The following is a 20,039-nucleotide window of genomic DNA, read 5'->3' on the forward strand; positions in this document are numbered from 1 at the left end:
ATTTTTTTTCTTCTCTGTATTCTGTTGACAAGGGGAGTATTGTTGTTCATTTGTTTGTTTATTATCAACATGTCAACTCTGTATTTTCTGCATTCATTAAAAACAAACATTATATACACAAACTGTGTATTATAAACATGTCAACTCTGTATTTTCTGCATTCATTAAAAAACAAACATTATATACACAAACTGTGTATTATAAGCATGTCAACTCTGTATTTTCTGCATTCATTAAAAAATAGACTTATTGCTGTGACGGACTGCACACAAGGATAAATGCAGCCAGTTCTTTTCTGGAGTGTGGCTTTATGATTTGAGCGATTTTTTGTTGTTGCTGTTGATTTTTATTTATTTATTGAGAACATTATGTAAACAAAGAAGGAAACAGTCTAAATGTAAAACAAATAAACGAGAAAAAAAGATACAAGACGGGTATATAACTAATCAGACAATATTACATATCAAAGGAAAAGATTAAAAGACTGACATATTTCAATTGTTTTTAAAGCCTTTTTGTTACCAGAGTCAAATATTGTCCAAAAGTAATGTTGTACTTCAGCAAGCAAAACATGAAAAGGTGTTTTCTGATATGATTCTTTTATTTATTTATTTTTTATTTTTATTGAACTTTCAAAAATCAAGTTTTTGACACATTTCTTTTACACATTTTCACATTTTGTAAGTAAAACTTGAAACACAACAATAATTTAAATAAAAAGAAACAACAACAACAAAAAAAAATAATAACTGTAACAAACTGTTTAATTAATTTAGCAGAGAAACAGTTCTTTGGTCTTTTCGATTTTTTTAAAACTTTATAGACTCTAAATACGTTTTAAAGGCTGCTATAAAAATGAGCAAACTTGGGTTTTGAGTTACTCCATTTAGTTTGATTTTCAATCATTTTACTTTGACGTTTAATTTTCCTAATAACAAAAAGAGCGAGTTCAAGGTTGTTGCGGCGCTTCCGGTGACGTCATCGCGCTCCGACGTCCATAATGGACTTGCAGCTGTTCAGTGACAAACAATAACAAGAGCAGCGAGCGAGCGAGCGAGCGGCTTCCGTGTCTGTAATCGCGCTGGTGTTATTAAAAGCCTGTGAGGCATCTCGACTCTGACATTGTCGGCGAGGAAAACTCTGGCCTCCGCTGCCTCTTCCTCCGACTCGGACACCGGCGGAGCTTCGCCGCCCCCGCGGAAGAAAAGCCGAGTCTCGGCGGCGGAGGGAGCAGGAGAGAGCGGGGCTTCTGTCACCGGGATCACGGGCCTCTCTGCGGCGTCTCTCCCAACCCCCCACCAGCACTCGGCCATCCGCCTCAACAACAGCTCGCAGTCGCGCAGATCCGCCTCTGCAAACGCGCTTAATAACATGCAGGCCAACGGGACGGGAGGCCAGGAGCCGGAGCCGCAGATGTCCTGCAGGAACGGGGAGTCCTCGTCGTCCGTCGCGGGAGCCGTGCACTCAAACGGGCTGATGCCCTCCGCGAATAACGGGCTGCCGTCCACCGAGAGCCCGGAACCGGACAGCGGCGTGAAGAAGAAGAAGAGGCTGTCTCAGAGCGACGAGGACGTGATCCGGCTGATCGGACAACATCTCCACGGGTTAGGACTCAAGTGAGTGTCGCTGAGATGAAGCCATGATGCTGTCAGTGTCAGTGCTGCGGGGTTGCGCTTCGCGAGCGTCGCGCTTGGCTTTCTGTAGCGTGTCAGTGGTGTTTTCGTGTTTGGCACAGCTGATTTTGTGTTTTTATTATGGTGTCAGTGGTGTTTTTGTAATGTATCAGTGGTGTTATTGTTTTCATAACGGCGTCAGTGCTGTTTTTGTTCTGTCATGATGGTGTCAGTGGTGTTATTGTTTTCATAACTGTGTCAGTGGTGTTTTGGAGCTTTCATGATGGTGTTAGTGGAGATTTTGTAATACGTCTGTGGATTTTATTGGTTTTAGTAGTGTTTTTTGATGGTGTCAGTGGTGTAATAGTTTTTCATGACCGTGTCAGTTGTGTTTTGTGTTTTCATGACCGTGTCAGTGGTGTTGTGTGTTTTCATGATGGTGTCACTGGTGTTTTTGTTCTGTCATGACAGTGTCAGTGGATTTTACTGGTTTTAGTAGTGTTTTTATGACGGTTTTAGTGGTGTTTTTGTGATTTCATGACGGTGTCAGTGGAGCGTTTGTGCTTACAAGAGGGTTTCAGTGGTGTTTTTAATGATGGTCAGGTGGTAACGTCGGTGGATTTTTATTGGTGTCAGTGGTGTTTATGAGCTTTCATGATGGTGTGAGTGGTGTTTATGAGCTTTCATGACGGTGTCAGTGGTGTTTATGAGCTTTCATGATGGTGTGAGTGGTGTTTATGAGCTTTCATGATGGTGTGAGTGGTGTTTTTGAGCTTTCATGATGGTGTCAGTGGTGTTTTTGAGCTTTCATGATGGTGTCAGTGGTGTTTTTGAGCTTTCATGATGGTGTCAGTGGTGTTTTTGAGCTTTCATGATGGTGTGAGTGGTGTTTATGAGCTTTCATGACGGTGTCAGTGGTGTTTTTGAGCTTTCATGACGGTGTCAGTGGTGTTTTCGAGCTTTCATGACGGTGTGAAAACTTTCATGATGGTGTGAGTGGTGTTTATGAGCTTTCATGACGGTGTCAGTGGTGTTTTTGAGCTTTCATGACGGTGTCAGTGGTGTTTTCGAGCTTTCATGACGGTGTGAGTGGTGTTTTCGAGCTTTCATGACGGTGTCAGTGGTGTTTATGAGCTTTCATGACGGTGTCAGTGGTGTTTATGAGCTTTCATGACAGTGTCAGTGGTGTTTTCGAGCTTTCATGACGGTGTGAGTGGTGTTTATGAGCTTTCATGATGGTGTCAGTGGTGTTTTCGAGCTTTCATGACGGTGTCAGTGGTGTTTATGAGCTTTCATGACGGTGTCAGTGGTGTTTATGAGCTTTCATGACGGTGTCAGTGGTGTTTATGAGCTTTCATGACGGTGTCAGTGGTGTTTTTGAGCTTTCATGACGGTGTCAGTTGTGTTTTGTGTTTTCATGATGGTGTCACTGGTGTTTTTGTTCTGTCATGACAGTGTCAGTGGATTTTACTGGTGTTAGTAGTGTTTTTATGACGGTTTTAGTGGTGTTTTTGTGATTTCATGACGGTGTCAGTGGAGCGTTTGTGCTTACAAGAGGGTTTCAGTGGTGTTTTTAATGATGGTCAGGTGGTAACGTCGGTGGATTTTTATTGGTGTCAGTGGTGTTTTTGAGCTTTCATGATGGTGTCAGTGGTGTTTTTGAGCTTTCATGATGGTGTGAGTGGTGTTTATGAGCTTTCATGACGGTGTCAGTGGTGTTTTTGAGCTTTCATGATGGTGTCAGTGGTGTTTTCGAGCTTTCATGACGGTGTCAGTGGTGTTTTCGAGCTTTCATGATGGTGTCAGTGGTGTTTTCGAGCTTTCATGACCGTGTCAGTTGTGTTTTGTGTTTTCATGACCGTGTCAGTTGTGTTTTGTGTTTTCATGATGGTGTCACTGGTGTTTTTGTTCTGTCATGACAGTGTCAGTGGATTTTACTGGTTTTAGTAGTGTTTTTATGACGGTTTTAGTGGTGTTTTTGTGATTTCATGACGGTGTCAGTGGAGCGTTTGTGCTTACAAGAGGGTTTCAGTGGTGTTTTTAATGATGGTCAGGTGGTAACGTCGGTGGATTTTTATTGGTGTCAGTGGTGTTTATGAGCTTTCATGATGGTGTCAGTGGTGTTTTTGAGCTTTCATGATGGTGTCAGTGGTGTTTTTGAGCTTTCATGATGGTGTGAGTGGTGTTTATGAGCTTTCATGACGGTGTCAGTGGTGTTTTTGAGCTTTCATGATGGTGTCAGTTGTGTTTTCGAGCTTTCATGACGGTGTCAGTGGTGTTTTCGAGCTTTCATGACGGTGTCAGTGGTGTTTATGAGCTTTCATGATGGTGTCAGTGGTGTTTTTGAGCTTTCATGATGGTGTGAGTGGTGTTTATGAGCTTTCATGACGGTGTCAGTGGTGTTTATGAGCTTTCATGATGGTGTCAGTGGTGTTTTTGAGCTTTCATGATGGTGTGAGTGGTGTTTATGAGCTTTCATGACGGTGTCAGTGGTGTTTATGAGCTTTCATGATGGTGTCAGTGGTGTTTTTGAGCTTTCATGATGGTGTCAGTTGTGTTTTCGAGCTTTCATGATGGTGTCAGTGGTGTTTTCGAGCTTTCATGACGGTGTCAGTGGTGTTTATGAGCTTTCATGATGGTGTCAGTGGTGTTTTTGAGCTTTCATGATGGTGTGAGTGGTGTTTATGAGCTTTCATGACGGTGTCAGTGGTGTTTTTGAGCTTTCATGATGGTGTCAGTGGTGTTTTCGAGCTTTCATGACGGTGTCAGTGGTGTTTTCGAGCTTTCATGATGGTGTCAGTGGTGTTTTCGAGCTTTCATGACGGTGTCAGTGGTGTTTATGAGCTTTCATGACGGTGTGAGTGGTGTTTTCGAGCTTTCATGATGGTGTCAGTGGTGTTTTCGAGCTTTCATGACCGTGTCAGTGGTGTTTATGAGCTTTCATGATGGTGTCAGTGGTGTTTTTGAGCTTTCATGATGGTGTGAGTGGTGTTTATGAGCTTTCATGATGGTGTCAGTGGTGTTTTCGAGCTTTCATGACCGTGTCAGTTGTGTTTTGTGTTTTCATGACCGTGTCAGTTGTGTTTTGTGTTTTCATGATGGTGTCACTGGTGTTTTTGTTCTGTCATGACAGTGTCAGTGGATTTTACTGGTTTTAGTAGTGTTTTCATGACGGTGTCAGTGGAGCGTTTGTGCTTACAAGAGGGTTTCAGTGGTGTTTTTAATGATGGTCAGGTGGTAACGTCGGTGGATTTTTATTGGTGTCAGTGGTGTTTATGAGCTTTCATGATGGTGTCAGTGGTGTTTATGAGCTTTCATGATGGTGTCAGTGGTGTTTATGAGCTTTCATGATGGTGTCAGTGGTGTTTATGAGCTTTCATGATGGTGTCAGTGGTGTTTATGAGCTTTCATGATGGTGTGAGTGGTGTTTTTGAGCTTTCATGATGGTGTCAGTGGTGTTTATGAGCTTTCATGATGGTGTCAGTGGTGTTTTCGAGCTTTCATGACGGTGTGAGTGGTGTTTTCGAGCTTTCATGACGGTGTCAGTGGTGTTTATGAGCTTTCATGATGGTGTCAGTGGTGTTTTCGAGCTTTCATGACGGTGTCAGTGGTGTTTATGAGCTTTCATGATGGTGTCAGTGGTGTTTATGAGCTTTCATGACGGTGTGAGTGGTGTTTTCGAGCTTTCATGACGGTGTGAGTGGTGTTTTCGAGCTTTCATGACGGTGTCAGTGGTGTTTATGAGCTTTCATGACGGTGTCAGTGGTGTTTATGAGCTTTCATGACGGTGTCAGTGGTGTTTATGAGCTTTCATGACGGTGTCAGTGGTGTTTATGAGCTTTCATGACGGTGTCAGTGGTGTTTTCGAGCTTTCATGATGGTGTCAGTGGTGTTTTTGAGCTTTCATGATGGTGTGAGTGGTGTTTATGAGCTTTCATGACGGTGTCAGTGGTGTTTTTGAGCTTTCATGATGGTGTCAGTGGTGTTTTCGAGCTTTCATGACGGTGTCAGTGGTGTTTTCGAGCTTTCATGATGGTGTCAGTGGTGTTTTCGAGCTTTCATGACGGTGTCAGTGGTGTTTATGAGCTTTCATGACGGTGTGAGTGGTGTTTTCGAGCTTTCATGATGGTGTCAGTGGTGTTTTCGAGCTTTCATGACCGTGTCAGTTGTGTTTTGTGTTTTCATGACCGTGTCAGTTGTGTTTTGTGTTTTCATGATGGTGTCACTGGTGTTTTTGTTCTGTCATGACAGTGTCAGTGGATTTTACTGGTTTTAGTAGTGTTTTCATGACGGTGTCAGTGGAGCGTTTGTGCTTACAAGAGGGTTTCAGTGGTGTTTTTAATGATGGTCAGGTGGTAACGTCGGTGGATTTTTATTGGTGTCAGTGGTGTTTTTGAGCTTTCATGATGGTGTCAGTGGTGTTTTCGAGCTTTCATGACGGTGTGAGTGGTGGTTTCGAGCTTTCATGACGGTGTCAGTGGTGTTTATGAGCTTTCATGACGGTGTCAGTGGTGTTTTCGAGCTTTCATGACGGTGTCAGTGGTGTTTATGAGCTTTCATGACGGTGTCAGTGGTGTTTATGAGCTTTCATGACGGTGTGAGTGGTGTTTTCGAGCTTTCATGACGGTGTCAGTGATGTTTTCGAGCTTTCATGACGGTGTCAGTGGTGTTTATGAGCTTTCATGACGGTGTCAGTGGTGTTTATGAGCTTTCATGACGGTGTCAGTGGTGTTTATGAGCTTTCATGACGGTGTCAGTGGTGTTTTCGAGCTTTCATGACGGTGTCAGTGGTGTTTTCGAGCTTTCATGACGGTGTGAGTGGTGTTTTTGAGCTTTCATGACGGTGTCAGTGGTGTTTATGAGCTTTCATGACGGTGTCAGTGGTGTTTTCGAGCTTTCATGACGGTGTCAGTGGTGTTTATGAGCTTTCATGACGGTGTCAGTGGTGTTTTCGAGCTTTCATGACGGTGTCAGTGGTGTTTTCGAGCTTTCATGACGGTGTCAGTGGTGTTTTCGAGCTTTCATGACGGTGTCAGTGGTGTTTATGAGCATTCATGACGGTGTGAGTGGTGTTTTTGAGCTTTCATGACGGTGTCAGTGGTGTTTATGAGCTTTCATGACGGTGTCAGTGGTGTTTTCGAGCTTTCATGACGGTGTCAGTGGTGTTTATGAGCTTTCATGATGGTGTCAGTGGTGTTTATGAGCTTTCATGACGGTGTCAGTGGTGTTTATGAGCTTTCATGACGGTGTCAGTGGTGTTTTCGAGCTTTCATGACGGTGTCAGTGGTGTTTATTAGGGATGGGAACGACACGGGATTTGGGAAATCGACTGTTGAGGCCCATGTGTCGACTTTTTGTCGGATTGTCGGCCTTTTTTTCTTTTCTTTTTTAAAGAGCAGCAGCAATGTGGAGGGTGGAAAATATTCTACATCAGGGTCCGAAATTAACACCCGCCAAGCGCCAAATGCGGGTAGATTTTCTGTTTGGCGAGTAAATCTCAAAAGGCTATCCGCCACACTGGCGGGTGAATGTTCATAACAAAATATGAAATTTTAAGCGCGCACGCACGAGCAGAGAGAGAGCGAGTCCCGGCCGCGCGCGCACTCACCATTCAGAGCGGTCAAGCTTCCCCGTACTTTTCGACAAGCGTCCTTGACAGGGTGGCCAGAGCTTCTTTGCAGCTCAAGTCGGCGGCGGTGTGTACGTACAGTTAACGTTCTTTCTGTTGACGGCGCTTAGGAAAAAGCTCCCGCCACTGGAAGAAGCTGTCGCCGCCCATTTGTGTCCTCCTGCGCACCCATCAAAGCCGTGCAGAACGTCTTCAGCACTCGCGGATCGTGCATATTTCCGCTGCTGCTTCTGTTTACACACCATGGTCGTTCTTTTCTCGAGAAAAGGAGTTTTCTCATAGCGTTTGCAACGCAATACTCGTTCCTTTATCTCTCAGGGAACCGAGGTTAAAGTAACCGAGGAAATGTAATAAATTAAAAGCCAAAAAAAAAAAAAAAATGCAATTTGGAAATCCCACAAGCCCCGCCCCCTCGACATGTCGACACTCTATTTTTTTTGTCGAGTGGAGCATGTGTCGAATGTCGGTCGTTTTGTCGAGAAAAAGTCCCATCCCTAGTGTTTATGAGCTTTCATGACGGTGTCAGTGGTGTTTATGAGCTTTCATGACGGTGTCAGTGGTGTTTTTGAGCTTTCATGACGGTGTCAGTGGTGTTATTGTTTTCATAACTGTGTCAGGGGTGTTTTTGAGCTTTCATGATGGTGTCAGGGGTGTTTTTGAGCTTTCATGATGGTGTTAGTGGAGATTTTTGGCGCTTTTCCACTGCATGGTACGGTACGGTACGGCTCGGTACGGCTCACTTATGGCGCATTTCCACTGCATGGTACGGTACGGTACGGCTCGCTTCGGCTCGCTTTAAATGGTACCATCTCTGTTGAGGTTCCAAGCGTACCGTCCGTACCGATACTAAAATGTGACGTGAAAACACTGCAGATCACTGATTGGTCAGACAGAACCATCACTACCAGCGTCATTATTTACGACACGAGACACTAAACCCGCTAGATTTAAATAGCCAGTAGACAACAGCCAGCGCTGTAGCGCCTGTTTTAAAAGTATTTGCTTAAAAAAAAATAAAAAAAACAAAACAAAAAAACTTCAAAAAAAGAAATGGCAAAGAGTGGATGGGGAAACACGGAATGAAAAATTCGCATTTAATATGATGATATCATGGCAGTAGAGACGGCAACTATAACGATCGATCAGTCCCACCCACTTTGAAGCGGTACTAACTGCAGTGGAAAAGCAACCGAGCTAAAGCGAACCGTGCCGTACCGAGTCGAGTCGTACCACGCAGTGGAAAAGCGAAGCGAGCCGAACCGTTCCGCGCCGAGTCGAACCGTACCGAGCCGAACCGAGCCGTACCATGCAGTGGAAAAGCGAAGCGAGCCGAACCGTTCCGCGCCGAGTCGAACCGTACCGAGCCGAACCGAGCCGTACCACGCAGTGGAAAAGCGCCATTTGTAATACGTCTGTGGATTTTATTGGTTTTAGTAGTGTTTTGTGATGGTGTCAGTGGTGTAATAGTTTTTCATGACCGTGTCAGTTGTGTTTTGTGTTTACATGATGGTGTCACTGGTGTTTTTGTTCTGTCATGACAGTGTCAGTGGATTTTACTGGTTTTAGTAGTGTTTTTATGACCGTGTCAGTGGTGTTTTGTGTTTACATGATGGTGTCACTGGTGTTTTTGTTCTGTCATGACAGTGTCAGTGGATTTTACTGGTTTTAGTAGTGTTTTTATGACCGTGTCGGTGTTTTTGTAATGTGTTTTGGTTTTAGTAGTTTTTTTATGATGGTGTGTCAGTGGTGGTGTTATATTTTTTCATGACGGTGTCAGTGGAGCGTTTGTGCTTACAAGAGGGTTTCAGTGGTGTTTTTTAATGATGGTCAGGTGGTAACGTCGGTGGATTTTTATTGGTGTCAGTGGTGTTTATGAGCTTTCATGATGGTGTGAGTGGTGTTTCTGAGGTTTCATGATGGTGTCAGTGGTGTTTTTGAGCTTTCATGATGGTGTCAGTGGTGTTTCTGAGGTTTCATGATGGTGTCAGTGGTGTTTTTGAGGTTTCATGATGGTGTCAGTGGTGTTTTTGAGCTTTCATGATGGTGTCACTGGTGTTTTTGTTCTGTCATGACAGTGTCAGTGGATTTTACTGGTTTTAGTAGTGTTTTTATGACCGTGTCAGTGGTGTTTTTGTTCTGTCATGATGGTGTCAGTGGTGTTTTTGTTCTGTCATGATGGTGTCACTGGTGTTTTTGAACTTTCATGATGGTGTCAGTGGTGTTTTTGAGCTTTCATGACCATGTCACTGGTGTTTATGAGCTTTCATGATGGTGTCAGTGGTGTTTATGAGCTTTCATGATGGTGTCAGTGGTGTTTATGAGCTTTCATGATGGTGTCAGTGGTGTTTTTGTTCTGTCATGATGGTGTCAGTGGTGTTTTTGTGCTTTCATGACCATGTCACTGGTGTTTATGAGCTTTCATGATGGTGTCAGTGGTGTTTATGAGCTTTCATGATGGTGTCAGTGGTGTTTCTGAGGTTTCATGATGGTGTCACTGGTGTTTTTGTTCTGTCATGACAGTGTCAGTGGATTTTAGTAGTGTTTTTATGACCGTGTCAGTGGTGTTTTTGTTCTGTCATGATGGTGTCAGTGGTGTTTTTGTTCTGTCATGATGGTGTCAGTGGTGTTTTTGTGCTTTCATGATGGTGTCAGTGGTGGTGTTATATTTTTTCATGACGGTGTCAGTGGAGCGTTTGTGCTTACAAGAGGGTTTCAGTGGTGTTTTTTAATGATGGTCAGGTGGTAACGTCGGTGGATTTTTATTGGTGTCAGTGGTGTTTATGAGCTTTCATGATGGTGTCAGTGGTGTTTATGAGCTTTCATGATGGTGTGAGTGGTGTTTCTGAGGTTTCATGATGGTGTCAGTGGTGTTTTTGAGCTTTCATGATGGTGTCAGTGGTGTTTCTGAGGTTTCATGATGGTGTCAGTGGTGTTTTTGAGGTTTCATGATGGTGTCAGTGGTGTTTTTGAGCTTTCATGATGGTGTCACTGGTGTTTTTGTTCTGTCATGACAGTGTCAGTGGATTTTACTGGTTTTAGTAGTGTTTTTATGACCGTGTCAGTGGTGTTTTTGTTCTGTCATGATGGTGTCAGTGGTGTTTTTGTTCTGTCATGATGGTGTCACTGGTGTTTTTGAACTTTCATGATGGTGTCACTGGTGTTTTTGAGCTTTCATGATGGTGTCAGTGGTGTTTTTGTTCTGTCATGATGGTGTCAGTGGTGTTTTTGTGCTTTCATGACCATGTCACTGGTGTTTATGAGCTTTCATGATGGTGTCAGTGGTGTTTATGAGCTTTCATGATGGTGTCAGTGGTGTTTCTGAGGTTTCATGATGGTGTCAGTGGTGTTTTTGAGCTTTCATGATGGTGTCACTGGTGTTTTTGTTCTGTCATGACAGTGTCAGTGGATTTTACTGGTTTTAGTAGTGTTTTTATGACCGTGTCAGTGGTGTTTTTGTTCTGTCATGATGGTGTCAGTGGTGTTTTTGTGCTTTCATGACCATGTCACTGGTGTTTTTGAACTTTCATGATGGTGTCAGTGGTGTTTTTGAGCTTTCATGATGGTGTCAGTGGTGTTTTTGTTCTGTCATGACAGTGTCAGTGGATTTTACTGGTTTTAGTAGTGTTTTTATGACCGTGTCGGTGTTTTTGAGCTTTCATGATGGTGTGAGTGGTGTTTCTGAGGTTTCATGATGGTGTCAGTGGTGTTTTTGAGCTTTCATGATGGTGTTAGTTGTGTTTCTGAGGTTTCATGATGGTGTCAGTGGTGTTTTTGAGCTTTCATGATGGTGTCACTGGTGTTTTTGAGCTTTCATGATGGTGTTAGTTGTGTTTCTGAGGTTTCATGATGGTGTCAGTGGTGTTTCTGAGGTTTCATGATGGTGTCAGTGGTGTTTTTGAGCTTTCATGATGGTGTTAGTTGTGTTTCTGAGGTTTCATGATGGTGTCACTGGTGTTTTTGAGCTTTCATGACGGTGTCACTGGTGTTTTTGAGCTTTCATGACGGTATCAGTGGATTTTTACTGGTTTTAGTAGTGTTTTTATGACCGTGTCAGTGGTGTTTTTGAGCTTTCATGACCGTATCAGTGGTGTTTTTGTGCTTTCATGATGGTGTCAGTGGTGTTTTTGATGTTAGCCTATATGTTATTAAATTGTTATGCCATTTTCAGTTTTTAAATACATTTAAATATAATTTAAATATATTTTACAGACTTAAAGGGTTAGTTCAACCAAAAATGAAAATGACCCCATGGTTTACTCATCCTCAAGCCTTCCTTGGTGTAGGCCTATATGACATTCTTCTTTCAGACAAATACAACTTGAGTTGTATTGCAAAAATATCCTGGCTCTTCCAAGCTTTATAATGTCAGTGAATGGCTGTTTATGTTTTGAAGTCCATCAAAGCGCATCTATTCATGATAAAAGTAAATCAACACTGTTCTGGGGGGTTAATAAAGGCCTTCTGAAGCGAAGCGATGCATTCGTGTAAGAAAAATATCCATATAAAAAATGTAATCGACTAAAATAACTAGCTTCCAGCAGATGGCCATACGCGAGTCTAGTTCCGCCAAAAGATTAACACTTGATGATGTGTGACGTAGAAGTATAGCGTAAGCTTTGACGCCTCTCGCGGTTCAAACAAACAGTGCTCGGCAACAAACTCAAACTCCTCTCACATTTCTCTTTAAAAATTCTCCTTTAAGACTTCTAATTCGCACTTCCGTGTTCATCAATGCGTCAAGTCAAGGGTTAGGCTACTCCTCTGCTGTAAATGTTATTAAAGTTTTAAATGTAAATGTTATTAAATGTCGATAAAGTTTTAAATATGGATATTTTTCTTACACAAATGCATCACTTCGCTTCAGAAGGCCTTTATTAACCCCCCAGAGCAGTGTGGATTTACTTTTATCATGGATGGATGCGCTTTGATGGATAAAGCTTGGAAGAGCCAGCAGGGCTCGACAATAAGGACTGCCCAATGGCCCAGGGCCAGTCTGAACGACTCTCGGGACAGCTGAGGGAACTGTCACTTGCCACGTCGGGCCAGTGCTGTAGGGGTGTGTGCGATATCGTCTATGATATTGTGATTGTTGATTTAACGATCTGACATTATCAAGTATGTCCCTCACTTTACAAAAACACACACATTGAGTGCACGCATACACTAAGTGATGTAGTCTAGTAGAATAGACTAGCGCGTGTGCACATTTAGAGTATACACTTTTACTATGTGATTTAGTCTATTATAATGCGCCTGTATGTCTTTTATATTTATGTCATTTAATATAGCTAACCAATATTACACGAAGAGTGACATTTTCTACACAATTAGATTATAAATTATACAAAATACATTAGATTACAATTTCTGTACCTGAAAATCTCATTTAAACCTACATGAAAAACCTGAAAATCATAGTTTATTTCATTTATATGTTTGTTCTGTTGTATTTATTTGTGCTTTTGCTCGTAATTTGATTATTTGCTCCTATTTTATTACTTGCTGTTTAAATGAGTTAATCTAGTAGCTTTTGGTGTCATAACCTTAATTATTATGGTTACATGTATCAAAAATAACTAAAACAATACTAGGCTTATTTTATAGGCCCATTTTCTTTTCTTTTACTTTATTATTGTTTTATTGTGGGGCCAGTGAAAATGTTGGCAGGGCAAGTAGAAAAAAATCCTTAGCGTTGAGCCCTGGCCAAGATATTTTTTAATATAACTCTGATTATATTTGTCTGAAAGAAGAAAGTCATATAGGCCTACACCTAGGATGGCTTCAGGGTGAGTGAATCATGGGGTAATTTTCATTTTTGGGTGAACTAACCCTTTAAAGCATTTTTGCATCGCATATCACATTTTTCTTCAATATCGTGCAGATCTAGTATACATATCTAGTCTATTAGTTTGCTAGTTCATATTGACAAGGTAAAAGCAAAGTAAAATAGCTTGTTGAAGTAATGCATCTTGCCTAACATAGTCTTTATTAGGAGTGTTAACCTTGTTTGCTCTTCTGGTGTATAAAACCAGATGAATCGGTGCTCCACACAATTTATAGTGAACAGTGGGAGAGGCGTTCCTTTCTAGGAAATGAAACATTCAAGGGTTTATATGTTAATTATTGCTTTCATGAATCAAACACTGACTTCTTGTTGCTAGGAGATTGGAACTCTGCGTGTGAGTGTGTGTGTGTGTGTGTGTTCTCTAATCCTAAGTCTATCATGTGAAAGGAATATGAATCCACTTCACATTCTTAATTAACATATTTCATTTTGTCGTGTTTCAGTCAAACTGTGGACCTGTTGATGCAGGAATCGGGCTGTAGACTTGAGCATCCCGCTGCTACCAAGTTCCGGAATCATGTGATGGAGGGAGAGTGGGAAAAGGTGAGTCTTCACATGGCCTGTCTAGAAATTGTAGTTATTGAAATTGTAGAAATCGTCTAGAATTACTTTAATGAAACAGAATAGGAAAATGTAGAAATCATTAGATCATGTGAATCATTAGAAAAATGCACTGTAATGGTACCACGGTACACTGATGGCATTAGCTTTATTGCCATGTTACTGAGTGACTGACCTGTGTACCGTAGTATTTACATAGAACTAAAGAAGCTTAAAAAGATTAAAGGGTTAGTTCACCCAAAAATTTAAATTCTGTCATTAATTACTCACCCTCATTTCGTTCCAAACCCGTAAGACCTTCGTTCATCAAGTCTTTATGTGTCATGCATTATAAAAGTATTTTATTGCAGTAATTATGCCTTGTAATTCACTTGTATAAAGCATTGTATGGTCTCATAAATAATTGTAACCACAGTTATATTACATTATAATACTTACATTGTTACACTTTTAGAAAGTATAATGCATGACAAACAACCAATGTCAGATGTTCTGCAAGTATTATAATGCATTTTAACTTTGGTTATAGTTATTTATGAAAAGATATGATTCATTATAACATACATTATGAATATGCATTATACTGTACATACAGGCTTTAAAGTCCCCCTGTAGTCAATCATTTTAATCCCTTAACTCATATTTGATCACCAAAATTACATAGAAAAAAAAAAAAATGTGTGAAAAGAATTTCTTCATGCCTTAAAATAGCTTGAATTTAACTCTACACCCTTGCTTCATTTACTATGTGGAACCATTAATATGCTAACTAGCCCCGCCTCCACTCACTCACACCGGCTCAGAGATCCACTCGGTCTCGGGATCCACTTTACTGTAGTAAACGCTGCACAATGAGAAGAGGAAATACTGGTTTAATTCAGCCATATATGTCTGAACCAGAAACTGAATCAGAAGAAGTGGAAGAGTGAAGGCTCGTATCGTATATAAGTCGCTGTATCAGGATGGTAATGCGTTGCATGTAATGCTCTCTATGTCGGACACAATAACAGGAATTAATATGATTAGCCTTTTCCTTGACTGCGTTTTCAAACAGCTAATAATGTGCTGCTAATGTTAGACGAACAGTGTTCCCGTTCGACAGCTTCCTTCTAACAATCAGCATCCCTAGAAACGCTTTGAACAGCTCAGAACGTCAGTGGAGATCATCATAACATCGTAATATACATCATATATCAACAGAACTGGGATAACCTGGCTTCTCTTGAGACTCTCCTACTTCGCATCAGTTAATGATATGCTAAAGCCCCTCCCCCTCATGATCTGATTGGTTACAAGGTAGTTTGTGACGTCAGAAACACCAGCGATTTCAAAGCGTGTTTTTGAGACTGTCTTTGGTTCACTGCAGTTTTAAGGAGAAAATACTCAGCAATGGAGTCGACTTATGAATTTACACATGGTTTGTCTTAAAGCATATTAAAAACACCATATAGACATATAAACAACATTTTAAAAGCTTGATTTTCACCACAGGGGAACTTTAAGTGAATTGTTACAGAATAATTTAGTGGAATCAGAATCATTAAACAAACAGTGAATGATTCCCATCAATATCTCGTAAGATTACACCTTATGGGTGTTTCTAAACTTTGTCCTTTTGTGTATTTAATGGTCATAATGGGTCACAACAAACCAAACAAGAAACAGATAAGGGCCGGTCAACTTGAGGAACTCAGTTAATCTGTCTGTTTTTCATTGTAACAGGCTGAGAGTGACCTCAACGAGCTGAAAGCACTGATGCATTCACCGAGCGCTGTGGTGGTAAGAGTCCAAAGTCCTCTCAACATCTCCACCATCAGTTTTATGAATGTTCTGAGTGATTTTGTCCTGTGTTGTTCAGCGGATGAAGTTCTTGCTCCTGCAACAGAAGTATTTGGAGTATCTGGAGGACGGGAAGGTTCTCGAAGCACTTCAGGTCCTCCGAGCCGAGCTCACGCCACTGAAGTACAACACCGAACGAATCCACATCCTCAGCGGGTATATCACACTTCACTCCTATTTTGGGGGCATTAGAACAACAATGTCATTTCCTCATTTTTTTAGGTTCCCTATAATAAGAAAACAAATTTACTTTGAAATAAATTCTGCCTGCATGCTGCCATCTTTGCTTTATGACGGAGGCCACAGATAGAGAAAAAATGTTCAGAATATCAATTTCATGCTTTTTTTTAAACTTTTTCTTTACTTTCTTTAGTGTGTAATGTTGCAGTTTGAGCATGAAAAAGCTCTGAGTACTTCTCTATATCAGTGTCAGTGTTTCTGAACTCCTGAAACGCCTCCATTGTAGTCTTGAGTTTATTCCGGGAACGAACACGTCACAATATTCCTCATTTACATAATTAATACGCAGTATAAAGGGGCGGGGCCTGGTTGAGTTAGTTAGTAGTGTGTTAAACTGGCGGTTATGGAAAGGGGCGGGACATTTCCCAAACACTCTCGTAGCGCTTGACCAATCACAACACACTGATCTAGCTGACCAATCAGAGCACAGTGTGCTTTTCAGAAGGAGGGGCTTCATAGAAACAGGAACTAAACAGGATGTGTTTCCCGTACAACAACGTAACTCACTGCTTCACTACCATAGACGTGGCATCTGAGGACTAATTCTCATTTTTCTCAGTTATTTTGCTTTATTTACACAATCATAGTCTCGTTCTTGCGTATTAGAGCACGTTCGCACATGCACACTCTTCAAAAACGGTGCTTTAAATCTCTTGACAAACGAAAAAACGTAAATGATATTTGTATATATTCAAATTATATTATTCTAAATGTCAGCTTGTGTATTTTGCTCAAGATAATGATTTATTAAGTCAACATGTAATACAAACAAGAAACCATGGCTTTGTTCCAAACAATTTTGCGATGCTGTTTGAATGTTCATTGGAACTATGGTTTCATGAAACATGAACTTGTTGAACTATGCTGATAATGACAACTTGCAACCATAGTTGGCTAACGATGCTTTTGGGAAACACCCCGCAGAGCATTCCTGACAGACTAGGAAGACATGGGTTAAGTAATGTAAAATATGTGAAAATAATGTGTTTTTTGAGCATTCAAGCATGAACCTGTTCTAGTAGAGCCCAAAAACTAAATCAAGACTTTGTAAAAGGGCACAATAGGTCCCGTTTAAGAGCCCTTCAAAGAACTGGACAGTGGTAAAATTGCCAAAATGTAAATGCCCAAACTTGGACTGTAAGTGTGGAGACAGAAAAGCCAAGATGCCTGCAGATCATCTCGTTCTCGTACAGTCTGTTCCAACCTGTTTACAACTGTGCTCAACCAATACGCATTCGTTGGGTTATCTTTAATAGTTTTTTAGGGGTGTGCCGCCATCTGGTCTTTCTCTTAATTATCAAGTGCAGGTGCAAGTTCATGGCAAGATCAGCTGAAGTGAGACATACACTGTAAAACACAGAGGCCTGAAATCCTGGTTTCATCCGTATCGTTGTGCAGGCTATTCTTACGAACATATCTTTAGTGTCTAATGAAAATATACTATAAATATTTGTAGTTTATGTTGTGCATTTTACATGTAAAGTAAGTGGCTCTGCCTCTCTAACCCTAAAACAGGCAACGTGACTCACGAGTCACATAGTTTTTATTGTCTTTTTGGGGCATAAGAATGATTTCTTCATGAAATCCTTTTATCATTTATCACAGCCTGGTCTGTCTTGAGTATGCTGGTCACATGATTTGCTTCAATTTTTGTGTGATAAATTAGTCAGCCTGACCTAAATCCAACATGGCTACTGGTGGTGGAGGACATTCAGATTTTGAGGAAAGTAAATATATATTAAACTTACTTATCTTCTGGAAAAATAATAATAATACTGCTAATATTAATTGTGAACATTGTCTTAAGGTGCTGAAGAAGAAAATTAATTAATATGTTGTTCATGTTGTTATTTAGCACGTTTTGAAATATATGTGACTCCTGAGTCACGTTGCCTGTTTAGGGTATAAAAAAGGGATTAACCCTAATTTTGACCATCTTTGTATTTTTAATTTTTAATTCACTATATTACAATTAAATCCTAATCTAATAATGACAAACTATATATCGTTGGAAAGGTCTAAGACTCCTAAATAGATATTATAGCACTGTTTTTTGTTACAAATTATGTAAGAACAGTAATAGATGAATTTATGACAAGAGTGCACCTCAAAAAATTTACATCATAACAGGAGTTCTGGCGTTTGTCACAAAAAGTCGATGCACACACTTTTAATAATTGAAACTTTGGTTTTCATGCTAAAAGTTCATAATAAAACATATAAACTAGTATGTCAATAAAAAATGATAAAATAATATTATCCTCTAAAAAGTATAATATATATATATATATATATATATATATATATATATTATCCTCTAAAATATATCTTTTTTATCGCCTTTTTATTACATCACATATTTTAGTAGTTATCATAAATTAGGCATCATTTGAAAGTTTACAAACTCAGAATTCATCCTGTGAAAACCGTTTTGAAATTGGACGTTATGTTACCATAGAAACGGTATTCTAAATTCTTTTGTCTGACTCCACCTCTTTTGGGCGTAATCATGTTTCATAATTTATGATCAAAACCTTTTCTAATATTGACAAAATATTGTCAGAAAGGTCTGAGTCTCAAGGTTCGATATTTTGTGACAGAAGTGATATTTGGACAGAAATTTATTAATTTGTTACGGCAGAATGCATACAATTAAATTCAATGCAATGTATGTCACCCGGTGGCTATTTCTGGTATTACGCCAGAAATGGGAACTTCAAGTTTTGTGATATCAACTTCAAATTTGGAACACAACTTGGTTAGATATATGGCTTTGATTTTATATCAATTTTAGAGTAAACAATATTTTGTAAAATAGATATTTTATATAAAAGAATATTAAGTACAGTATATTTGATTTACTGTAAATTTAAACTTCCATAACTTTTTCATATTTTAATTGTTTTAAGTGCTTTCACTTCAGCAATAATCTGCTGGGTATCTTCTTTTAAACAAGACCTATACCAAAAGGTCTATACCCAAAAGCATTCTCGAATTACAACCATTTAAGTTTGAATAGTGCATTTTAATGTCCATTCTCAAAAAGGGGGTGACAGTTAAGGGGTTAAAGTACCATTTTTTTATATCCGATTTCAAAATAGTTTTCACAGGCTGAATCTTGAGTTTGAAAGCTTTTGAATGATATATAATTTGTCAACATTAGATCAGAAGAAGTATAGGATATAATTGTTTTAAAAATGCAGTGGCAAGTGGGCCAGTAACAGTTAATAGATTAATGACTTGGTCCTTTTTTTATACCCTAATCAGGCAACGTGACCTGGGAGTCAAAACTCATAAAATCCAAAATATATCAAATATTTCAAAAATTCTTTTGGATATGTTTTACTTAAGTCCAGATGATATAAAAAATTACATGAAATGATTTTTTGCTTATCATTTTCTACTCTTGCCTGTTTAAGGGCTAAAATCAAGTCCCACCCTACTGATGGAAATATGTCATGTTATAGAAGTAAAGTCTGTTGAGCGTGTGCCTATAGGCGAACTAGGCAGCAAGAAAGAGAGAGATTTAATTTTTTATAAATTTTTTGGACATTCGTTATCGCCCCATTAGTTATTCAAAGCTTGCCTTCATTCTACCTATCATCCAGCAGAATAACTGAGAACTAGTGGTTGCGTGCTTATTTTTTTTACGTTGCAGGATGAAAAAAAAAATCAATGGAAGCTCGTTTCCGCAAGAGAATGAAACTTTTTTTTTTTTAAATATTCTTTTTATTAAACATTTTCGTTATTTCAAACAAAACATATTAAAACCAAAAAACACAGCACAGAAAACAATATTAATAACCATATCTATGGGCATATGGACAAATTACATACAGCATCTCATCATATGATTGTACCTACATTTTATCCAGTTTGTGTTTATGACCTTTTAATCTTCAAACACTTTAGAATATTCTCCCATTTTTTAAACGTATGCGATTTACCATTGAGACAATACCTCAATCTTTCTAGAGTTACAACTTCTGATATCAGAGATTCCACATCTGAGTAGAGGGGGCATCGCTACTAACCCATTTGATCATTATAGCCTTTCGAGCCAGCATTAGGGGAAACTGAACAGTCTCTCTGTGAGCTCTCAGAGGGTCAGGTATAAGCCCCAGTAGGCACATGAGTGGGTTGAGTGGGGCTGTCTGTCCAATCACCAAACTGATTTCCCTGCATACTGCCTGCCAAAATACCTTGATGTTCTTACACTCCCAAAGACGGTGATATCTAGTGCCCTTAGCTGCGTTACATTTAGGACAGTTCGGAGAAACACCTGGAGTGTACTTACTGTATATATAAGGTG

At 40.0% G+C, this 20,039-nt stretch overlaps 1 protein-coding gene across 2 annotated transcripts in view; it reads left to right on the forward strand.

Annotated features, from left to right (window-relative positions):
• Positions 1–632: 632 nt before the first annotated feature.
• Positions 633–20,039, forward strand: part of wdr26a (WD repeat domain 26a) — a 35,012-nt gene continuing 15,605 nt past the window's right edge. For both annotated transcript variants that reach the window (XM_084088470.1, XM_084088471.1), the window contains exons 1-4: positions 633–1,616; positions 13,531–13,630; positions 15,371–15,427; positions 15,507–15,643. In XM_084088470.1, coding sequence (XP_083944596.1) covers positions 1,372–1,616; positions 13,531–13,630; positions 15,371–15,427; positions 15,507–15,643 — 539 coding nt within the window. In that variant the 5' untranslated portion in view covers positions 633–1,371. The remainder of the gene's footprint in view (positions 1,617–13,530; positions 13,631–15,370; positions 15,428–15,506; positions 15,644–20,039) is intronic.

Source organism: Abramis brama, assembly GCF_963993115.1.
Source record: "Abramis brama genome assembly, chromosome: 17".
NCBI lineage: Eukaryota > Metazoa > Chordata > Actinopteri > Cypriniformes > Leuciscidae > Abramis > Abramis brama.